A 20049-nucleotide genomic window follows, 5' to 3' on the forward strand; every position below is an offset into this window, starting at 1 on the left:
TATACCAATCCCTCACATTTTGTTGCTCTAGCTTCTGACATTAATGACTTAGCAATTCACTGCACCATCATGAGCTATTTCAACACCTAGTTGAAATAGCTGATTATTTTTAGAAATAAATTTCCAGTTAGGCTTACTATTCTTACTACACCCATAATCCTTTTTTTCCTGCTATTTCTCCACTGCAGTTCTTTATCTATTTTTCTGCACTCCCTTCACAGTAAGGACATAGATATTGTTACTAGCTCCTTTGCATTTTTCTCAGCCTGTAAGAGTTTTCTAACATTCCAAACTACAGAAGTTTTTATTTCTACCATTTAAAAGTACATCCTTTCCTCCTCCTGTTCCTCCTTGTCTCTTCTCACTCACTCTGGACTTCTGTAAAGTGACACACAAAGTCAACAACTTGTTTGTCTTGTTTGTAAACCAATTCCTTTGTCACTCTGAGAAGTCTGTGTGCTTTCACTCAAACACTATAAAGACAGATGTCCCTTAAGAGAAATAATCAAGCTTTTTAGTATTTTTTTTAATAAACAATTTGCAGATGTGTATGTTCTATACATCAGATCAATATCACGTCAGACAATTTAGCAGTGATTTTTCCAACTCAAATAAGCAAACACATTTCTACACAGACAAACCCAGATGACTTATATTTGTAAATATTTCTTCAATTTTGCTTCTGGTCTCTTTATTCCCAAGCCAATCACTAATTGCAGACAAACTCCAGGATGTCAAAATTATTTTAAGCGTAACTAACCCTGTCAAGCAACATAAGAAATCAGGTTGTCTCTTTGAATGTTTCTTTCAGCCTGAATTTCTGCTTTACAGTGGAGTTGGTTTCTGACTTTATAAATATCGTGCCCAGAATATGATACATTTTTAAATGTTATTAACAACCTCATTCAGCTACACACGGTCTCCATTAGTAATTGCTTTTATTTATATGAGTTCTCTGAAATCTATGACATTCTGTGTAGTTTCCAACTGACCATTTGAGTCTAGTTTCCATGCTGATTATTAGTATCTCGTTATTTTCTGAACATACCTGCCCACATGTGTTCCTTCCTGTACTTTTTTGCAAAGGCCTGTAGTGATAGCACAAGTGGCAATGGTTCAAACTGAGAGTAGGTTTAGATTAGATATTGGGAGAAATTATTTACTTTGCGGGTGGTGAGGCTCAGGAAGATGCTCCTTAGGGAAGTTGTGGATGCCCCATCCCTGGCTGCGTCCAAGGCCAGGTTGGGTGAGGCTTTGAGCAATCTGGTCTAGTGAAAGGCATCCCTGCCCATGGCAGGGTGATTGGAACTAGATGATGTTGAAGGTTCCTTCCAACCCAAACCATTTTATGATTCTATGATTCTATGTTCTGTTTTCCTTTTCTCTTAGACTGTGGACTTAATTTGACTTAATTCTTTTGTTAGGTAGACTAGATTTTCTTAGGTAGACTTAATCTTTTGTTAGGTAGACTGACTAGATAGAATAAGTCGTTGCTCTAGCCTATCCCATGACAGTGATCCCTCGTGTCTCAAACACCAGAAATGAATAATCACATCAATACCACAGTATTAATATACCATTTCTCAAGGAGTCTTACATTCAAAAGCTTTCTTATATCTCTTAATCAGGAAATTTTCTCTCTGTGAAGATGCTGTTTATTTTCTGTGCTAAGATTTATTGATCAACAAATCACTCCACATTGCATGTAATTTCTGTGCTTCCTAGCTCTGATGCATGCCTTGGTGTTTGGCAATGTGACTGCCATAATTCAGAGGATGTACTCCAGATGGTCCCTTTATCACACAAGAACCAAGGATTTGAAGGACTTTATACGGGTCCATCACCTGCCACAGCAGCTAAAGCAAAGGATGCTTGAATATTTCCAAACCACGTGGTCTGTCAATAATGGAATTGATTCCAATGAGGTAACCAAACAAGGGGGAAATTGTGTTTGATTATTTTGACTATGAACTATGACTTTGAGTCAAGGAGGGGGGTACTTTTTATTTTGTCATGCTGTGGCTTGTGTAAAGTTACATAGCAAAGAAAACCATGCCTAAAAATAAACATGTATTATCCCAGGAAGAGGGTACACAACTGAAAAAGCAGGTTTAAAACATCAAATAATGTAGTAAAATTCAGTCCTCCATGACTCTCAAATGCTGAAGAGGTTTTAATCAGACACCTTTTAGATGATGCCAGCAGAAATGCTATAATGACTATTTGTGTCTTTCACTAAACAAAACATCTACATGGGGATTTTAGGTCATTTTTAAAGGAGGGACTTTGATACCCTTTCCTTCCTCCCTCATCTTATTTATTCCAATACTGTAAACAAATTATTTTGGCTGAATTTTTATGTTATTTATATCAGTACCTTTTTAAATATTGCACAGTGTAACTTGAGAGTGAAATCAAAAGACAGATTTCTGGTGGTGTCTGTGCTTGTTTGTTTTAAATTACTTATCCACGTTATGTCTCCTGTTATGTCAGGAGAAATAATGGCTTCTCTCTGCTGGAGTGTTATTTGAATGGAACACTCCCTTTAGGTTTCTTGTTATCTGTGTTATAAAACTCAGTGGTCTCTAAAGATAATGTGGAAATAAGCAGAAAGATTTGGGGTTTGGAACATTCTTTTCCTGATAAATTCTTTTTGTGTTGTGCACAGCACAAAGAACAGGATTTTCAACAGCATCTTAGCAACAGAAGGAGCTTAGTAAGATTTACAAAGGTACAAAAATGACTTAGATTTCAAAGCTTTCCTAGATGTGGTTAATGATCACCTTCGGCTTTTGTACTTTCTGTACCTTCAGTCACACTGAAAGTGAGTGACTGCTGTACTACAACCACAGGTCCTGGAGAGACCATCAGTCTTTCATTATTTCCAGCTTATGGATAAAGCACCTTGTCTGAGCCCACCTGGTCAAGCATTGGCTGATTGCATTGTTCATGTGCCACATCCCCTCAAACTACAAAAAAGCCCTGTATTTGTGGGCTTGCAGCTTGGAAGGAAAAAGTGAGACCTCATGGTCTTTTAGTTTCCATAGGTTCTTCCACTGAACGTGCAACTTGTCTCCATTCCTTTCCCACCCCTCCTTCAGTGTCCAGTTACATTATTAAAAAATGAAAATAGCAACAAGAAAAAAAAAAACGCATTCAAGGCGGTGTGTTTTTTAGTTATTCCTCTTGCAGTGATTTTACTATAGAAGAAGTAATATTGCACATTGATGAATTTTAGAATTCTCTGTTTCATTGTATATGTCACTGCCACAGTGGTATACCCGAGCAGCCTACTGTGTTTTATCACATGAAGAACTGGCACAAACTTAAATTGTGCATTAGAAGGAGTTCGTACAAACAGTATTGTTGACCTTTTTTCCTGTTTTTTTTTTTTTTGTTTTTGTTTTTTTAATGAGGCTTTTTGGGGTTTTTTTTGTTTTGTTTTTTTGGGGTTTTTTTTGTTTGTTTGGGTTTTTTTGTTTTGGTTTGGTTTGGTTTTTTTTTTTTTGGTAGTAAAAAGGCATATATTTATTCATGTTTTTCCCAGAATTTATCAGTGTTAAAATGTCTTAAAATAGCACATCTCATCAAGGAGATAAAAAAAATCAAAGGGAAGTATTTGCAACAGTATGACTTGTGCCACACCGCTAAATCAGGCCACTTCTGCAAAAGTGGAAACAAATAATTTTACAAATTTTCTCTTTTTCATCTGTTTTTTTTTCCTTCTTTTGGACAGCTTTTAAAAGACTTCCCAGATGAGCTGCGTTCAGACATCACCATGCACTTGAACAAGGAGATTTTGCAGCTTTCCCTCTTCGAGTGTGCCAGTCGTGGTTGCCTCAGGTCTCTGTCTCTGCACATCAAAACCTCCTTCTGTGCTCCTGGGGAATACCTCCTCCGGCAGGGGGATGCCCTGCAAGCGATCTACTTCGTGTGCTCAGGTTCCATGGAAGTCCTGAAAGACAGCACTGTGCTGGCAATCCTTGGTACGTGCACAATCATAGACTCAAAGAGGAAGAATTGTCCCCCAGTGCAGGAGAACCCTCACTACTAACTGGTGGTTTGGTGTGTTCTAATTGATGAGAAAGAATTTGTTTAGTTTTAATCCACAATAGATATTCTATGTGCACTCCTATTTTTTTTATTTTTTAAATTCAGTTTAAACTTCCTTATATTTTGACCTAAGGAGCTTTCCATTGCCAGATTATTGGCTGTGCAAAATTTCACTTCTGGTTTCCTTATTATTTATTCTCTCTTCTTTTCATGTAAACAGGTACTTGCAAGCTTTTGACACAACTTGCTGCTTTCTGCTATATTTGGTGATGGTATTGACAGCTCAGAGAACATTGGTCATCAGTTCCTAAATCTTTCATGAAAATTAGTGTCTGGGCAATGCTCCCACTAATGGTCCCAAGTCAAAGAAAGCAATAAGAGCCTACTTTTTCCTTCTTTGGCACTTGCCTATGAACACCCCTTGCAAAAAAGCCATGTGATGAAAAACAAGTATTGTTGGCCCTGCTCCCCCAAGCTACTTCATGCTAACTAATGCTGTCTGCAGTTATCTGAGTATATTGGAACTGAGAAAGGCCAGAAATTCTGTTCTAATAAATTTTTGGTTGTTGTTTGCAAGATGACTGTTTTTACTCATTGAGGTTTAAGCATCTCTACCTATAAATTTCTGTGATTTGCCTCAATCTAAGTCCTCCTAAAGAAATTTTCTTTATCTTCAGTTAAAGTATAATTAGACCTGTCTCAGTTAATGTTTATGAAGTTTTTTGGCAAAATAAAATGTAAATTTTACTCTAAAAGTATGGAATTGTTTTATTATGATTTTAATATCTGTTTAGACTTAAATGTATTTTTCTTTCTAATAACTTTTAATATTCTTATAAAACAGAGTTAAAAAGAACATTTTCTTTTTTGCTTTCCTTCCTGTTTTGTGGGATTACACTAGACTGTTGATAATGGAAGCTTCTGGTCTTCTGTAATTGAATTTATTTTATTATACTAGAATGCATTTGATTTGTCTTTTTAGAATGTAAATGTGCTACAGGTCCTATTTGTGTCAGAACTCTTTAATTCTACTAGATTCACAGTCCACATCACTCCATCTCTTCTTTGTTTCTAGGAAGTTTAAGAATCTCTTGATTTCATTGGATCACTTAGATGAAAGATATAAAATATGACTTATAATAAAACATGAGTTAAAAGCCAGCAAAAGTTCAAGAGGCAGTTCCATTGGAACCATGATTTCATTAATGATTCCAAGTTCAGGCACTCCTGAAAGTGTTAATTAAAGCATCATTGTGTAATGGTGACAATCAAAACAATAAGAAAGAGATTAGTGGATTTCTGAGAGAAGTTAATGAAATCATAATGCAAAAAGCATAAACATTACAGAAAAATAATGTTTTGTTACAGGGAATGGGAGCTTTATCATTTAAACCTAATTAACACCAGCAGAAGGTGAATGCATCAAACATGTAGGTCCCTATGAGAAATTTTGTTGCTGAAGTCATGTAAGCTCAAGACAGCAGCTTTTTTCCCTGACAATGCTGAGTACTTGCGGTTCCCAGAACATTTTATAAGTCTGTCCTGATTCTAATTCTAGTGGATTCATTTTTTGTTTACTGAACCATTCTCATTAACAAGCAGCGCAGCAACAACTCAGTGAAATGCTCTCATTAATATATCTTTCCTTCCTCTAGAAACTATTACTTTATCTCTAATAATGATGGTTAGGATATATTTTATGGTAAAATATGTTTTAATATGAGTTATGTACTGTTTGAGCATATATCTTTGATTTGTTAAAATATTAGTCATAAGTTATTTGAAAAATACCCATAATGAGAACACTTATAACTTTGACTTCATGTCCCTGATTTATTGAAAAACAGATGTGTCTGTGAGAAACATGTATATATAAGCTTGCTATCCAATTAAAGAAAAAAGAAAAGAGCTACTAAGAATAGCTGAAATTATTCTGTTATGTAACAAATGTTGACATTCAAGGTAGAATCATTTAATCACTTCATTAATTCTACATGAAACTTCAGGTTAGTACTTACAGCCATTGCTGCATGATTTTCATTAGAAAAATAAACATATATTAGCACTACCAGATCAATTTTAGTATCTTTAAGCCTGAAATTACTTCAAAATTTTAACTACGATCCGATAAAAATCTAACATTTTTTCCAAAATGTTTATGCAGTATGGATACTAATACTGTTCATATATCTAAAAAAATTCTAATTAAGATGTTTAAGAATCTGTTTTAGTATATTTGAAATATTCTTTCCATTGTCCACATAAACAACCAGCAATGAAACTGGCAGCCCTTTGCTTAATCAAATGGAAGAAATCTAAGGAATTGTTGATATTTACAGTAAAATGTAAAAGTGTATTACTGCTTAGCTTTATGCTGCATTTTATTATGTAGCAACACATGTTGTGTTGAGCAAAGACTGATGTTAGTGTTACCTATCAAATTTCTCTTTCCTAGACTGACCTAATCTCATACTAGTTCTCATTTATACTAACTGAGATTTTTAAGACACTAAAGTAGCATTAATGTATGTATATTCCTAGCATAAGAGAATATCCCTCCCGACCTTGAGTTTATGATAAGTACTTTTGAGAAAGTTATTCAAGATCCACGTAAATAATAAAAAAACTATCTTAAGGTAGATTAAGAAGACTTGGAGATGGTTGACTGATTAGTTTAACTTTGCAAGCTGGCCATTTCCTGTGTAATATACAGGTGGAATCTGGGTGGATTTTCCAAGGTGACAGTCTTAACTTACTATTTATTAATCAAAGAACAATGTAAGATTGAAGGGATCTTCAGACCTTCAGAAGGTACCCAACTTAAACCTGCTTAACACAGGGCAAATTCATCTCAGAGTCATAAGAGTTATGTCCAGGCACATTTTGAAGATCTCCAAGGATGCTCACAATTCCACAGCGTCTTTGGGCAGGCTGCTCCACTGTTTCCTAATTTTCATTTCCTGTTTTATGATGAGAATTTAATTTATTACACCCTGTGCCCAGTACATCTTGTTGCCCAGTGCACTCTGAAGAGAAGTTTAACTCTGTTTTCTCTACAATTTTCTGCTGGGCTGTTGAAGGCAGTAATAATATCCCTCCTTTGCCTTTTCTTTGTAAGATGGAGCAATAGCCTGTTTATTCAGCCTTTTCTCATAAATTATATTCTTTAAACCCTGATTCTTGATAGCCTCTTTTTGACTCACTCTAATATGTCAATATTATGTCTTGTACTGGGAAGCCCAAAAGTGGACACAGTGCTCCAGATGAAGTATGAAAAATATAGAGGGAAAGAGTAATTTCCTGGGAATTGCTGGCTCTACTCTTGGTGATGCTGCACAGGAGGGCCTTGAATTCTTTGCTGCAAGGACACATTGTTGGCTCATGTTCAGCTTGTCCCCCATGACCCCCAGGAACTTTCCTGCAGAGCTGCTGCCCAGCTGGTCAGTTCCCAGTCTGTAATACAGCTGTAGGGATGGCTTTCATCCCAGGTACAGGACTTGGCATTTGGTTTTGTTGGACTTCATGAAAATCCTAGCAACTGTTTTGTCTTTCATTGAGGTCCTCCTAAATGGCAACTTTGTCCTTCAGTATCATCAACCAATTCCGCCAGTCTGCTGTTGCCCACGACTTGCTGAGAATGCACTCCATCACACTGTCCAGGTCTTTCAAGAAGACCATCTGCTTTAACTTTTGGGGAAAACCTCTGGTTCACTGACTACACTTTGGAATTTATACCTCAGGTCACATGTTTATGGAAGAAGCTTTTAATTATAAAAGTTTTGTCCTCCTCAGTATATGGTCAATTGAGGTTTTTAATACAGCCAGTGTTTTAAGGCCATCTTCTCCATAAATGGAAAAAAAAAAAAAGCCAGCTTAAGAATTCTTTCCTAAGCCATTTTTTCTTCTTGACAGAAATGTTAAAATGCTACCTTAACACCTGCATGGTTTAAGACACACACAAAAAACCCCTGACAACATCTTTTTTGAAAAACAATTGCACCTGCTATTAGTTACTAGTGTAAGTCTTCATTTTATACATATTTACTTTATTGCTCCCTTAAAACATCCAGTTACCTGCCTGGAAATTAGGTTTTTTACCTCCAATTAATTGTGTATAAGTTTGCACCGGCAAAAAGAGGGAAAAAATTAGTCTATGATCCTCTAGCATGTTATTAATTAAATAAGGCATTAGTAACAATGGAATTTCAGGTTCAAGTACAGCAATTATATTAAACAGCTTTATGATTCAAAAAAGTAAAGAATTTATGCTTTGAAGATAATTATTTTTGTATTCTCTTTCAGGTAAAGGAGATTTAATTGGAGCAAACCTATCCATTAGGGATCAAGTTATTAAAACAAACGCAGATGTTAAAGCTCTAACATACTGTGACCTCCAGTGTATTATCCTCAAAGGTCTCTTTGAAGTTCTTGACCTTTACCCAGAGTATGCTCACAAGTTTGTTGAAGACATCCAGCATGATCTCACTTACAATCTAAGAGAAGGCCATGAAAGTGATGTAAGTATCTTTAAAGGTCTCTGCAGTTATTGTAATCTTTCAGGTGTTTCACATACCTCAGTAATTTCTTATAATTTTGTCACAGTAAAGAAATAATATGCAAATTATGTTAAAGGAACTGCTGATTCCATTTGTTTGATAATTCAGATATTACCTACATTAATTTTTTATCAGTTGGTCAGACCATAAATATAGAACAACCTCTCTGCTTCTCATTTTCCATAACATCATCCATGAGAGAAAATTCTTTGATTTTTAATATTTTTTGTTTATGTCTAAAAATAATTCATAGTTATGTAGGTTATGTGTCCAAATAAAGGTTTTTAGCCGTACCTTTTCTAGAAGCTCATGTGCCAGCCTAATGAACATTCATTTCATACTTCATTAGTTATCACTTTTAATAAGGAATGCCATCACACACACTGAAAATGAAAAACAGTTGTTTCTCACACACTGCAATTAAAATGTGTTTTTCCACTTAAACAAGCACTTTATTTTTGAAAAAAAAAAATAACAAAAAACAAAAACCACAAGTAAAAATAAAACAAGAAGAAATCCCAGATAAAGCACTTCTGAAAGGCTTCAGTGCAGACTCACCAAAGTACTTTTACTGATATTATATAGAAAATATATATATTCAGATTTTAATACTGAAAAGCTCTTATGACATCTCTTTTTTTCTGACTTTATCATGCTCAAAGACAGTTATAGCCATACTTTCAAGATGGTGTTTAACAGTTCAGGTGTTTGTTTTTTTCTTCTCCTAACACAGAGAGAAGTAACATTGGAAAAACATGAATTTTCACTAGGATACTCTCAAAACAAGGGACAAATATAATGCCAAGGAACAGTGCACCAAAGTACTTTTAGTGCAAAACCCCAATGAGTTTGATATATGGGCTGATTTTTCTACATAGCTTTCTATCAGGTGTACTTTGGTGCCAGTGTTTCCACAGCAACACTCTATTAAACCATTGCAGCAGAAAGGAGTTCCTGTATAAGCGTGTACTTCTGGAGAGGAAAATAACCAGGGTATCTCATTTGTTTGTCTCTTGAAATGTCTCCAAACTTCCTGCTGCTGAAAACAGCAGCTGAGACTACACAGCTGTTCTGAGAGCCTGGTGATAAGTTTGTATAACACTTTTCCCTAGGGGGACAATGCTTGATCTGCAAAGGAGTAAAACTCATGTAAAGATAGGGTTTGAAGATTATTGCATTCCCCACTACAGTTTTGTCATGGAACTTGATGGATCCACACAATGTGTTGCTTCATGTTTTTCTTTATGGTGACAAATCTGGGGGTCACCCTCTCAGCTGCATTCAGGTTTTATAAATTCAGGGACAACTCTTCCCAATTAAAGTCAACTGGGTGATGTACAGACTCTCTGCTGAGAGCAAGCCTACAGCAGCCTTGAAGGTGAGTGTTTCTCAGGCTCTCTGAGGAGGATGGGATTTAAAATTATGTGGGACACATCCAAGTAACTTTTCTGCTTTAAAGCAGAAAAAACTTTTCTGCCTTTTTGAATCTATGCTAGATTTTCGTGGTATGATTTGTTACCTTAAAATTAAAGAAAAAAAATATCCTGGCATGGAATAGCATCCAGTGTCACAGGCAGAATCTAAGAGAGATTATGAATGTCACTTTTGCCTACATCCTCTCCTTAACTATCCCCTCAGCTACTATTTCTCTTGAAGTAGAACATCTCATTTCTTTTCCAACCATTTGGAAAAGCATAAACAGCATAAATAAGGCAGCCAAAAATTTTATCATCACAAAAACAGGGTTCAACAAGTGAGGACAGATAGCTATGTCAGTAGCAAGTGAAGCAAGTGCTCCTGGTCAACCATTCACTTTGCTTCAGCAGGAAAATACCCTGTCTTTGCTTCAGCTGGAGTATACTTGCAAACAGAAATAATTAGAGTTATCTGATGGTTACTCTCAGAGAAAAGTAAGAAGAAAGTTTTCCATTTGTGGGTGTGTTAGTATGAGTTCTTGTTTCTTTTTGTTGTGGTTTTTTTTAATACAGCACTTGGGAATGATCTTATGGGAGATCTTGTCAGCTAGGCCACTATATCTGAATCCCTCTCCCTAATATAGGGTGATTTTACTTTTGAGAGTATCTGTGACTTCTGCAGCTTTATGGAATTTTTGAGTTTGGAGAATTTTCCATAGTTAAACAGTAGATCTATAAATTTGAATAATTCTGTTTCTCACTCTCTTTTTCTTGGAAGTTTTAAATTATTATAAGTCTGTAGCTGAATGTGAATTTAATACTTAAAATGAACCACCGGCAGTATTTAGGTTCAGGTGAACTGCAGGTGAAATAGCATAGATTTCCCCACTATGACTTGTGAGCTGTCTTTCAGTCTTGATCTAAAATGTTATTGCATTTTCAGTCAAAGTCCACAAAATCTACTGTAGGTTGAAGATTTATTAAAATTTTAAGCCAGCATTAAAAAGCTGAGAATGAATAAGAATTTATTCCTGGTTGTTCACTATCCCATTTCCACCTTCATTGTTCTGATTAAAATTGAATCAGAGATTTAAACTGAATTAGGAGCATGTGGACAAAAAAGCGGTCAGAAATCATCTGTAGTGTCCTTCTCTTGAAGTGTCAGAATTGGATACTTGGAGGATTACTTAACTTCCCTACCTACACAAACACAAAAAAGAAGTATTTTAAATTTGTTTTCTTGGTTCATTCAAGTCTAAGAGGATATATAATGATATGGTTCATCTGCACTAAACTCCGAGTAAGGTACGACTGTGGAAAACGCTCAAGGACTTCCATAGTTGTGTCTCTGTCCAGAAAAAAGTGTGTATGTATGCAGCTCTCCCAGTAACAAGAAGAAACTGTAGCTGTCTGGTTACAGACTTATTGAAAGAGCTATTTAGCAATCTTGGGAGAAAAGCCCAGATTTCAATTATAGGAGTAGACAACTGTTTCAGCCTCTAATGAGTAAAAGGTAGAGAAATAGACACAGAATCAGAGATATTGACACAGAATCAGAGATATAGCATTTGAATGGTTCCTCATGATAACTCCTAAGCCAGGAATTACTAAGTGATTTATTATTAAAACCATTGATGTGTGTTCAGCCACACTGGCAGTGCTACTTTCCATCTTTTTATACATTTTCATCATAGCAAGATACTAACTAGGAGAAGAGACTTTTGTTGATTTTGCATATTCTGCCCCTTGCTTTCTTTGCTCCCTTTTGATCAATAAACCAATAACTGTGTTTGTAAATGTATTCAAATATTAGGGACAATTAGAATATACTAATTCTTCTGGTAGCTGGAGTTGTGACATTAAAACAATTCAGCCATTTCAATCAAATTATCTAGGTCTGTGACTATGTTGTCTTAGTAAGGAAATAGTTTCCTGAGTGACACAGATTTTGACATGTGCCTCACCCTATCTGTATAATTTTTCACTATAAATTACAGATTGCATATGTATTAGGCAGTGAGAGTGTCCCATACCTGATTTGATAAAACTGAGCACTCAGAAGAAGGTTCTGAAAACATACGTGGATACATCTATACATATACATTAATATGAAAGAAACTGGAAATTATTGCCTTATCCACCAGCCCTGGAAAATGTGTTATTTGATGCTTTTAGAGAGTAGCAGCAGCTATTCATAACTGTGAATTATCCTATGAAAAATTCAGAATAAGTAAATGTTTGTACAATATCTTTGTAGGCTGTGGGAGAGTGTATTGCTTCTGAATATTTCTTATGTCCACACAGAAGAATTTACATTGTAGACAACGTTATCCAGATTAAAAAAAAAAAAAAAAAAAAAAAAAAAAAAACCCCAAAAAAAAAAAACCACAATCACAACAACCATCCAAAAATCACACCAAAGCCTGGTTAGTCACACTGATAAAAAGAACAAGAAACCTCCTTGACACCTATACCACCAAGCCAAAATTAAGTCCCAAAGGAAGACAAGGCACATCCAGGCATAATCTTTGTCTCACTAAAGCTTTATCCATGTGAGTAATTTTCAAAAAGAAGAGGTTATATTCCCAAAGAGCCAAAAATCTCTGTTTGTAGATAGAACTTGCAACTAAAAAGAATTTACTTTACCTTTTGTAGATTTAAAAGTAGTGTTCTGGCTCCTACAAAAGCTTTTCTTCTCTCTCCCCAAAGAAGAAGCTGTTCTCTAAAATGAAAACACTCAATTTGTGAAACTCAAGGAAGGGTTGATGCCATCAGTGCATCTCAGTGTAAATGAAACATAAGGATAAGGTTTCGTGAAAATGTGGCAGATTGCTTCTCCAGTAGGGAACGTGGTGTCTTACTGCACCTTAGCCAGGCTCTTGGGTAAAAAAATAAAGAAATAGACTAATACATTTTAAAAGGAAATCTAGCAACAAAGAAGCAATAAAATCAAAGGATCTATCCCCATCTTCCCTCTGGAAGGCATTGTCTGACAAAATAGGGATTAATTCTTGTCTTTTGAAGAGGCTGGTGTTTAGAATTTATTAAATTTTAATGACCGAGTTGTAAGGAATTTTTAATATAATAAAGTTCAGGTTGTTATTAGCAATATCTAAGAAATTACAAGTGATGCTCCTAATTTTCTATTGGAAAATCTGACAACTGACCAAACCAATTGTTTGTGAAGGTGAAAGTAGCTCTAAGCTCTGGAGCACGAAATAGAGGCGTGTGGAAGCTTGGGAAGAAAAATGTCTACAAATTCTAATCTAAAATATACTGAGCTTTCTGATTCATTCCAGCTAAGCCTTAAGTATTTTAAAAGCGTATGAGTAATTCCTCTTCATGTCATTTTAACTGCTTATTTCAAAACTTTATCTTTCTTTGTTCTAACTGTTAGCAATGCCCTTGTAGTCAGAAAATGAATAGCAAAAAATATTTTGAATGCAAGCACAAAATTGAGATTAAATCCTGCCTTCCCATGTTTGGTTTTCAGCTAGTAGATTACGTATTTGACATTAATTCATTCTTGCCTTTTTAGTCGTGCTTTTTCTAGTATAGATCATCAATTTTTATAGATTTCTAGTATAGATCATCTAAATTTATGAATGCTGCTTTCTAATATAACAATAACACTATTTGATTATTTATTATGAATCAGCATTGAAAGTAGTGTGAAATTTCTGATTTTTTAATGCATTGATTGTCTGCATAGAAAATAGTATTTCACTTTAAAGAAGCAAACAACTTATCATATTTGCTACTCTATAAACATTAAGGAAACAAAAAAAAGCTTTTTTTTTTTAAGGATGTTTTTAAGTTTGGCAAGCTTTATAAGATAAGAACACCTGTTAGAAACAGTCACATAATTACTAATTGATGAGTTTAACTTCCAAAGCAAAAAAAAAAAAAATTCTTATTTTATGGGTATTACCTGTGTTTATAATAAAAAAAATGCATCAAAAAATGAATTTCCAAATCAGCTCTTACTGCACTGCCATACTTAATCACCATTCCTCTACTCCAGCCTAGATCACAGTTCATCCTGCACACTGCAGGACAATAACAGGTTGCAATATATCTTTACTAATAAGTAATTTTCATAGAACATTTCCCAAATAACTCCAACCAACTTTTTAATAGAGGAGATGGTTTTTTCTCATCACCCAGCAGCTATGTAAAAGGAAGTGGTTTACCTTAAAAAAGTCAATCAGTCCTTTTTTAATGCTAACACTGGACAAATGTGAGGAAAACCTCTAATTTTTAAATATGCTTAGAGCATATTAAGCACCCATCTTTGTCAGTAGCTTGTCTGGTGGAGGATCATGTATTATTATTGCAAGTGTAACTCACTGGTGTTTATTGTCAGTAAGAACAAAGCTTGCAGAATAAGAGATCAATGACAGTTTTTGTGTTTCTATACAAGTATTACAACAGGTAGAAAATAGAATTGACTAAATCACCTAAAGCAATGGAAGCCTAGTACTTTATCTATATGATTATTCAAAAAGCAAAATCCAACAAACAATTAAAATAATTTTTAAACTGTGAACCAACTGTTTATGGTCTTTCTCCTTACTCCACGTGGTCCTGGTTCCCTTTGCTGTAGTTGTTCTGGTACCTGCTCTGAGTGAGTGATGGCTGAACAGCCACTGCTTCTGCCCAAAAGACACCATACATTAATATTTCCTTTTTACCTCTTGATATGGACTCTATATAAACTTCTCAGTGATTACAGTGTAGGAATGAAGGTGCTCCTCATACTGTCAAAAACTAAACTACTTGTAAAACTACTAACTTATAATTAACTTTGATTCCTGATATATTCATTGGAGTAGGTCTCTTACCTGCCTCTGTGCAAGGACTACTCTCCAATTAGGTTGCTGTCAAGTATAACTCAGAGCTTTTACATTTTACAAGCTACTCAGACTCAGATTTTTCATTTATACTTCTGGGACAATCTGGATTTTTTTTTCCTTCCCCGCCCACCCCCTTCCTTTTTAGTTACTCTTTTAGAGTAACTAAATAAAGCTACTCTATTGGTGGACAAGGCAGCACTTGCACAATGTCATTTACACAGCTCAATTTCTTCATTCCTATGGGACAAGTCATGCAGCTGTACATGGGCATGAGCACTGGCAAAAAACAAACAAAATCAAAGCAGTTCATTCACCTAAATTACACCTCATTTTTGATATTAAATGGATGATATGTATTTTGGGAATGAGCTCTGTGCAGTAGCAATCTGCAAGATATTCCAGAGGTCTCCTACTTGTATTCATGACTGTAAGTATGTTTTGGTGGATTTTTGGCTATTAAGTTGGATGCTAGCTTCAAACGAGGAAATCTGCTGCAATAGCCTCCTCCCTGTGCAGGGTTACAGTCAGTCCTTCCTCCAGACCCTCAGCCTGACAATTAACTTCTTCACTTACTATGGGAGCAAAGCTGACCTGAAGCTATAGTTTAGGCCAGCTCTGATGCCTTTTTTTCTAGTCTGGTAGCTCATAAAGCTTTTTTACTAGCAGTTGCTGGTGAGCCTGATGTGTGGTGCCTCCGAGCCATCTCTTCCCCCCAGTTCCCCTCAATCAAATCACCTCACGTTGTGTTTCTAATATATCCTTCAATACGGTATGCTGCGGAGAAATAATGCAACAAGGAAACATGTAATTCAAAAAAGACAGACTGGTTGGCCTTTTTATTTTCTTTCCTAGTGTCTTTATCCGAAGAATCTTTTTTCACTAATAATCTGTTTCATTCCTGTAGCCTTCAGTTATTCTGATATTTTTGAAAATAATGACACAGACATCTACACTGTCTGGTTTTGTCTCTAGTAATTTATTCTTCTGATTTGTGGTAATTTTCCAGTTAGAAGATTCATCCCACCAAAACTTATTTGAGCAATTATGAAATGTTTTCCATTAATATTTTTTTCATTAATTTCTGTGTTTTTATAAATCTTTCCCATTTTGCACTTAAAACAAGTGGCCAATTCACTGTAAGGGTGAATCACAGAAGACATGGAAAAGGACAAAGACGAGGGAAAGAAATTAACCTATTTACATTAGTCTAGGACTATGTTAGGTGTATGTGACTCATCCCCAAATTCCAATTCTTTTACTTTTGTGAGTGGACTAAGAGACAAGAATTATGAGCTTTACATTATTTATTAAAAGCTTTACATTATTTATTAAAAGATTTTCACAAGTAGACCTTAGCACTTTCTTGACAAATACAAAAAAAAATTCATTGTAACTAGAATGAACATGTTTAAATAAGTGATGAAATATTACTTCTAATTCTAGCTTTTCATTCTTTTTGAACACTCTCCATTCCCATTCATTTCACTTCCTGGGATTATTACATTCTGCATCAGATTATAAAGCTTAACCCGAGGGCAACACGTTGAAAAAAATCCGGGCTAGCAAAGCAGCTTATTGATGTTTTTAGACTTTTGTATGAGGAGAGTATAAAACACTGTGTCAAACAGAATTTTAGACAGGAAAAGCTCCTGGCTTTCAGAGTATTGCCTTGGAATCCAACCATATTTCTATTTTAATTAGACAGGCAAGCTAGGGGATAACTTTTTTCCAATATGTCTCAGTGTGCCTTAGGGAACATGATAATATTACTTTTACAATATTAATATTATCTTTGTCTCTACACGGTAAAAAATGGAAAATAGAATTAATCCTAATATAGCTAAACTTTAAATTATATAAATTTAGAAAGTGGATTGATTTAAATTTTTTTATATTATTATTCTTTTTATTTTGTGTTGATAAAGCACTGATCCATTGGGGACCTTAAACTTAGAAGCTCTTTTACAATAACTTGTCTTTTTATTATTCTGGGTAATATAGGACTAATTAATGAAGGAAATGATAGTACCACAATGTCTTCTATAAAAACATTAGTTCTGAGGGCACAGACTACCTTGATATCTAATGCTCATGGCAGAGTGTCTTATGTGGTGAAGTTTCTACATGTCTTGCAGAGTCATTATAACCCCAGGACACACACTGAAATGTGTAAACCTAAATGTGGTGTAGTCTTCGAGAAAACTGTCTATAATCTGTGCAAGCTGTGTATCAAACTGGCATTTTACCTTGATACAAGTGTGTGTTCTCAGTTCTGAGCTGGTAATGTTTTTAGTGCAACTTCTCTTTCAACATAACAGAGCAGTATGTCACCGTCATATTTTCTGGAAAAATCCCTCGCCCAGGATTTCTCTCCTGGGAAGCTGAGAAGCCTCAGAGAAAAAGGAAAACAATAATTATCCCATTTGCTTCTCCTATGTTTTCCTGCTTTGGAATGTGGTAGGTAATTGTTTCATTGGTTTCACGTGAATTGTTCTGACTTATTGGCCAATTACGGCCAGCTGTGTTGAGGCTCTGGAGAGAGTCACGATATTTTCATTAGTGTCTTTTAGCCTTCTGTCTGTATCCTTTCTGTATTCTTTAGTATAGTTTAACTTAGTATTCTTTAATATAATATAGATCATAAAATAATAAATTAGCCTTCTAAGAACATGGAGTCAGATTCATCATTTCCTTCCTTTGTCTGGGAACCCCACAAATACAAGAACAGTAGAATAGCAGAGCTTGGAAAGAACCTCTGAAGGTCATCTAGACCCACCACTCTGCTCAAAGATATGAAAGCATGTAAAACCAAAAATTATTTATGTAAAAATGCAAAGATTTTACTGATATCAAAAAGAATATATCTGCATATTTTTCTTTTTAATTATATATACTTTCACCTCATAAAACCAGAGCTACAAAACCTGCCTACATAAGTGCAAATACAGTTATGCTGAAAATAGATTTGATACCCAAGGCATTATATTATTATAATCACATTATTACTTTCCATGTCACTGAAAACTTTCAATGATGTAGTAAATAATAACATGATTGTAATAATAAATATATACATACATTTTATACACATATACTGTATATACAGTACAGCGCTGCATAGATAGTAAGTGTTCAGAGACATATTCCATTGCTAATCACACTATGTTCAGTGTTCTTCCATCATTGTCCAAAACTGATATTGGATTTCTATTCCTATGTTTGGTTTTATGTCATGCTTCTTCAAAGAATTCAAGCAATTTTCTTAAAAAATTCTCCACGGATATACTGCTGTCCTCAGGGAAGCATTTTCTAGCATTCATCCCACTCATTTGTGCTGTGAGTGCTAACAAAACACCTGGCCAACACTGGGAATATGTACAAATAGGCAATTAGCAGTAATAAATTTAACTGGAGAATATTTTTCAATATCCACTTCATTGTCCCTCTCTATTCAAGAGACTCTCTGAAGTTACATATACATATTTACATAAATACTAATATGAAGTTCCATTTAAAGATAAAGCTAACATTACAAACACAACTCCTTCACTGTATCTACAGCCTCACATTGAGAAGTCTAACAAAATATCAGTCCAGGGCCAATCATGCAAATATTTATGAGCCTGTTTAAAACTTTAGAGCTGCTTGAAGTTAAGCATATAAGTTTTATTGCCTTGGAAGGTGTTAGCTTTTATTGTAGTCTCTATTATGTAAGTCTTCACTTGACTGTAATCAAACTGTGGGAGTATTAAAAATCTTTCTACACGATATCTTTTTTTCTGCAGTAATCTGAAAGCTTTTCCAAAAATACAACCTGCCAGACAGTACAGTCACTGCCAGGTCCATTGTCTGTTTTAACAATTCCTTCTTTTGTTTTCTTTTTATCTTATTGATAGACTGTTCTTTTTCTTTTTTCTTTTTTTTTTTTATTTTTTTAAATTCTTGCTGCTACAGTGCTACAGATTTACTGTGAAAGATGCATTTTCAGAGCAGCTGAGACCCTAATTTCTTCTGCTTTGGGGTGTAGAAAAGGGATGTAAGCATATAGAAGTAAAAATTACTAATTATACTATCCACATTTCCCATTTATTTATTCTTAATGTGGCACAAGTGGCATAGATATTGGTTTTTGCTTTCTGTATAATCTTTTTAACAAGAAACGTAATACATCCTGTATTGCTAATGAAACAATTAAAGTATACTTAAAAAAAAAAAATTAATTAATACAATGAGGTTAACATTCAGGTATTAAAGAAATATATGAAAAGTAAACTTTTAACATTAAATACAAAAGCTCATGTGAGAATTTCGCAACCAAGTATTCAATTGGAAAAGAAAAAACACTATCCAAAGCTAAACACAAGCAGCCAGTTACAGAACATTTGCACCAACTTCACAAGTTAATTACAAAGAAACAAAACACTCAGGACAGAAACTTAAAAGGAGATTGCAGAGCTCATGGCAATTCACCATTACCGTCTCCCTGTGACAGAACACCTGTGACAGATCTGCTGTTCAACTTTTGCTGCCAATTCAATGTACTCTGCATTGTAAGAAGCATCAGAGAATGCTGAAAACATCTGCTCCTACAAAATACTCTTTCTTTATCTGTCCATTAAGTGAGGAAAAGAGATAAGAATAACCCTGAGAAAATACAGGAACAAGCCAATGAACAAAAGAAAGTCTTAAAAAGAAAAACAAAACAAGAAAAAAACACAAAGGGGGTGGGGATGGCAAATTGCTCAGTATAAAACAATTATATGTAACAAGCTCTTTGTGAATGATTGAGTCTTTTGTGATTTAGAGGACTTGTGATATCTCATTGAAAAATTTCCTAATTACAGAAAACTGAGGCCGGAGCACATGTGAGGCATTAAGTTTTGCAGCAGTACAATAATCTTTTGTTATCTACTTGTATCTTTTCCATTACCATACAGTATATTTGCAAAGAATAGAACATCTGGAGTGCATTCTTATGGTTTTTCCCACCCTGCCAGTGCTCCTAAATGGGCTTTTCCCATTTCCAAATGCTGACTAAGAACATTAATACTCCAGTTTGACTTCAAATCCTCTCCTGAAAATGTATTTTATCCTTTTGTCTCCTCAATATAAAGAATTATTCATGTATTTTAGTAGCAAAGATTACAAGAAAATAAGTGAAACTATGTT

General features: G+C 34.8%; 1 protein-coding gene across 1 annotated transcript in view; it reads left to right on the plus strand.

Annotated features, from left to right (window-relative positions):
* Positions 1 to 20049, plus strand: part of KCNH8 (potassium voltage-gated channel subfamily H member 8) — a 176883-nt gene that overhangs the window by 135480 nt on the left and 21354 nt on the right. Inside the window, exons 9-11 of the mRNA XM_041411512.1 lie at positions 1726 to 1925; positions 3737 to 3986; positions 8356 to 8570. Of these exons, the coding sequence (XP_041267446.1) occupies positions 1726 to 1925; positions 3737 to 3986; positions 8356 to 8570 (665 nt within the window). The remainder of the gene's footprint in view (positions 1 to 1725; positions 1926 to 3736; positions 3987 to 8355; positions 8571 to 20049) is intronic.

This window comes from Onychostruthus taczanowskii, unplaced genomic scaffold, assembly GCF_017590055.1.
Source record: "Onychostruthus taczanowskii isolate IOZ18803 unplaced genomic scaffold, ASM1759005v1 scaffold36, whole genome shotgun sequence".
Classification (NCBI taxonomy): Eukaryota; Metazoa; Chordata; class Aves; order Passeriformes; family Passeridae; genus Onychostruthus; species Onychostruthus taczanowskii.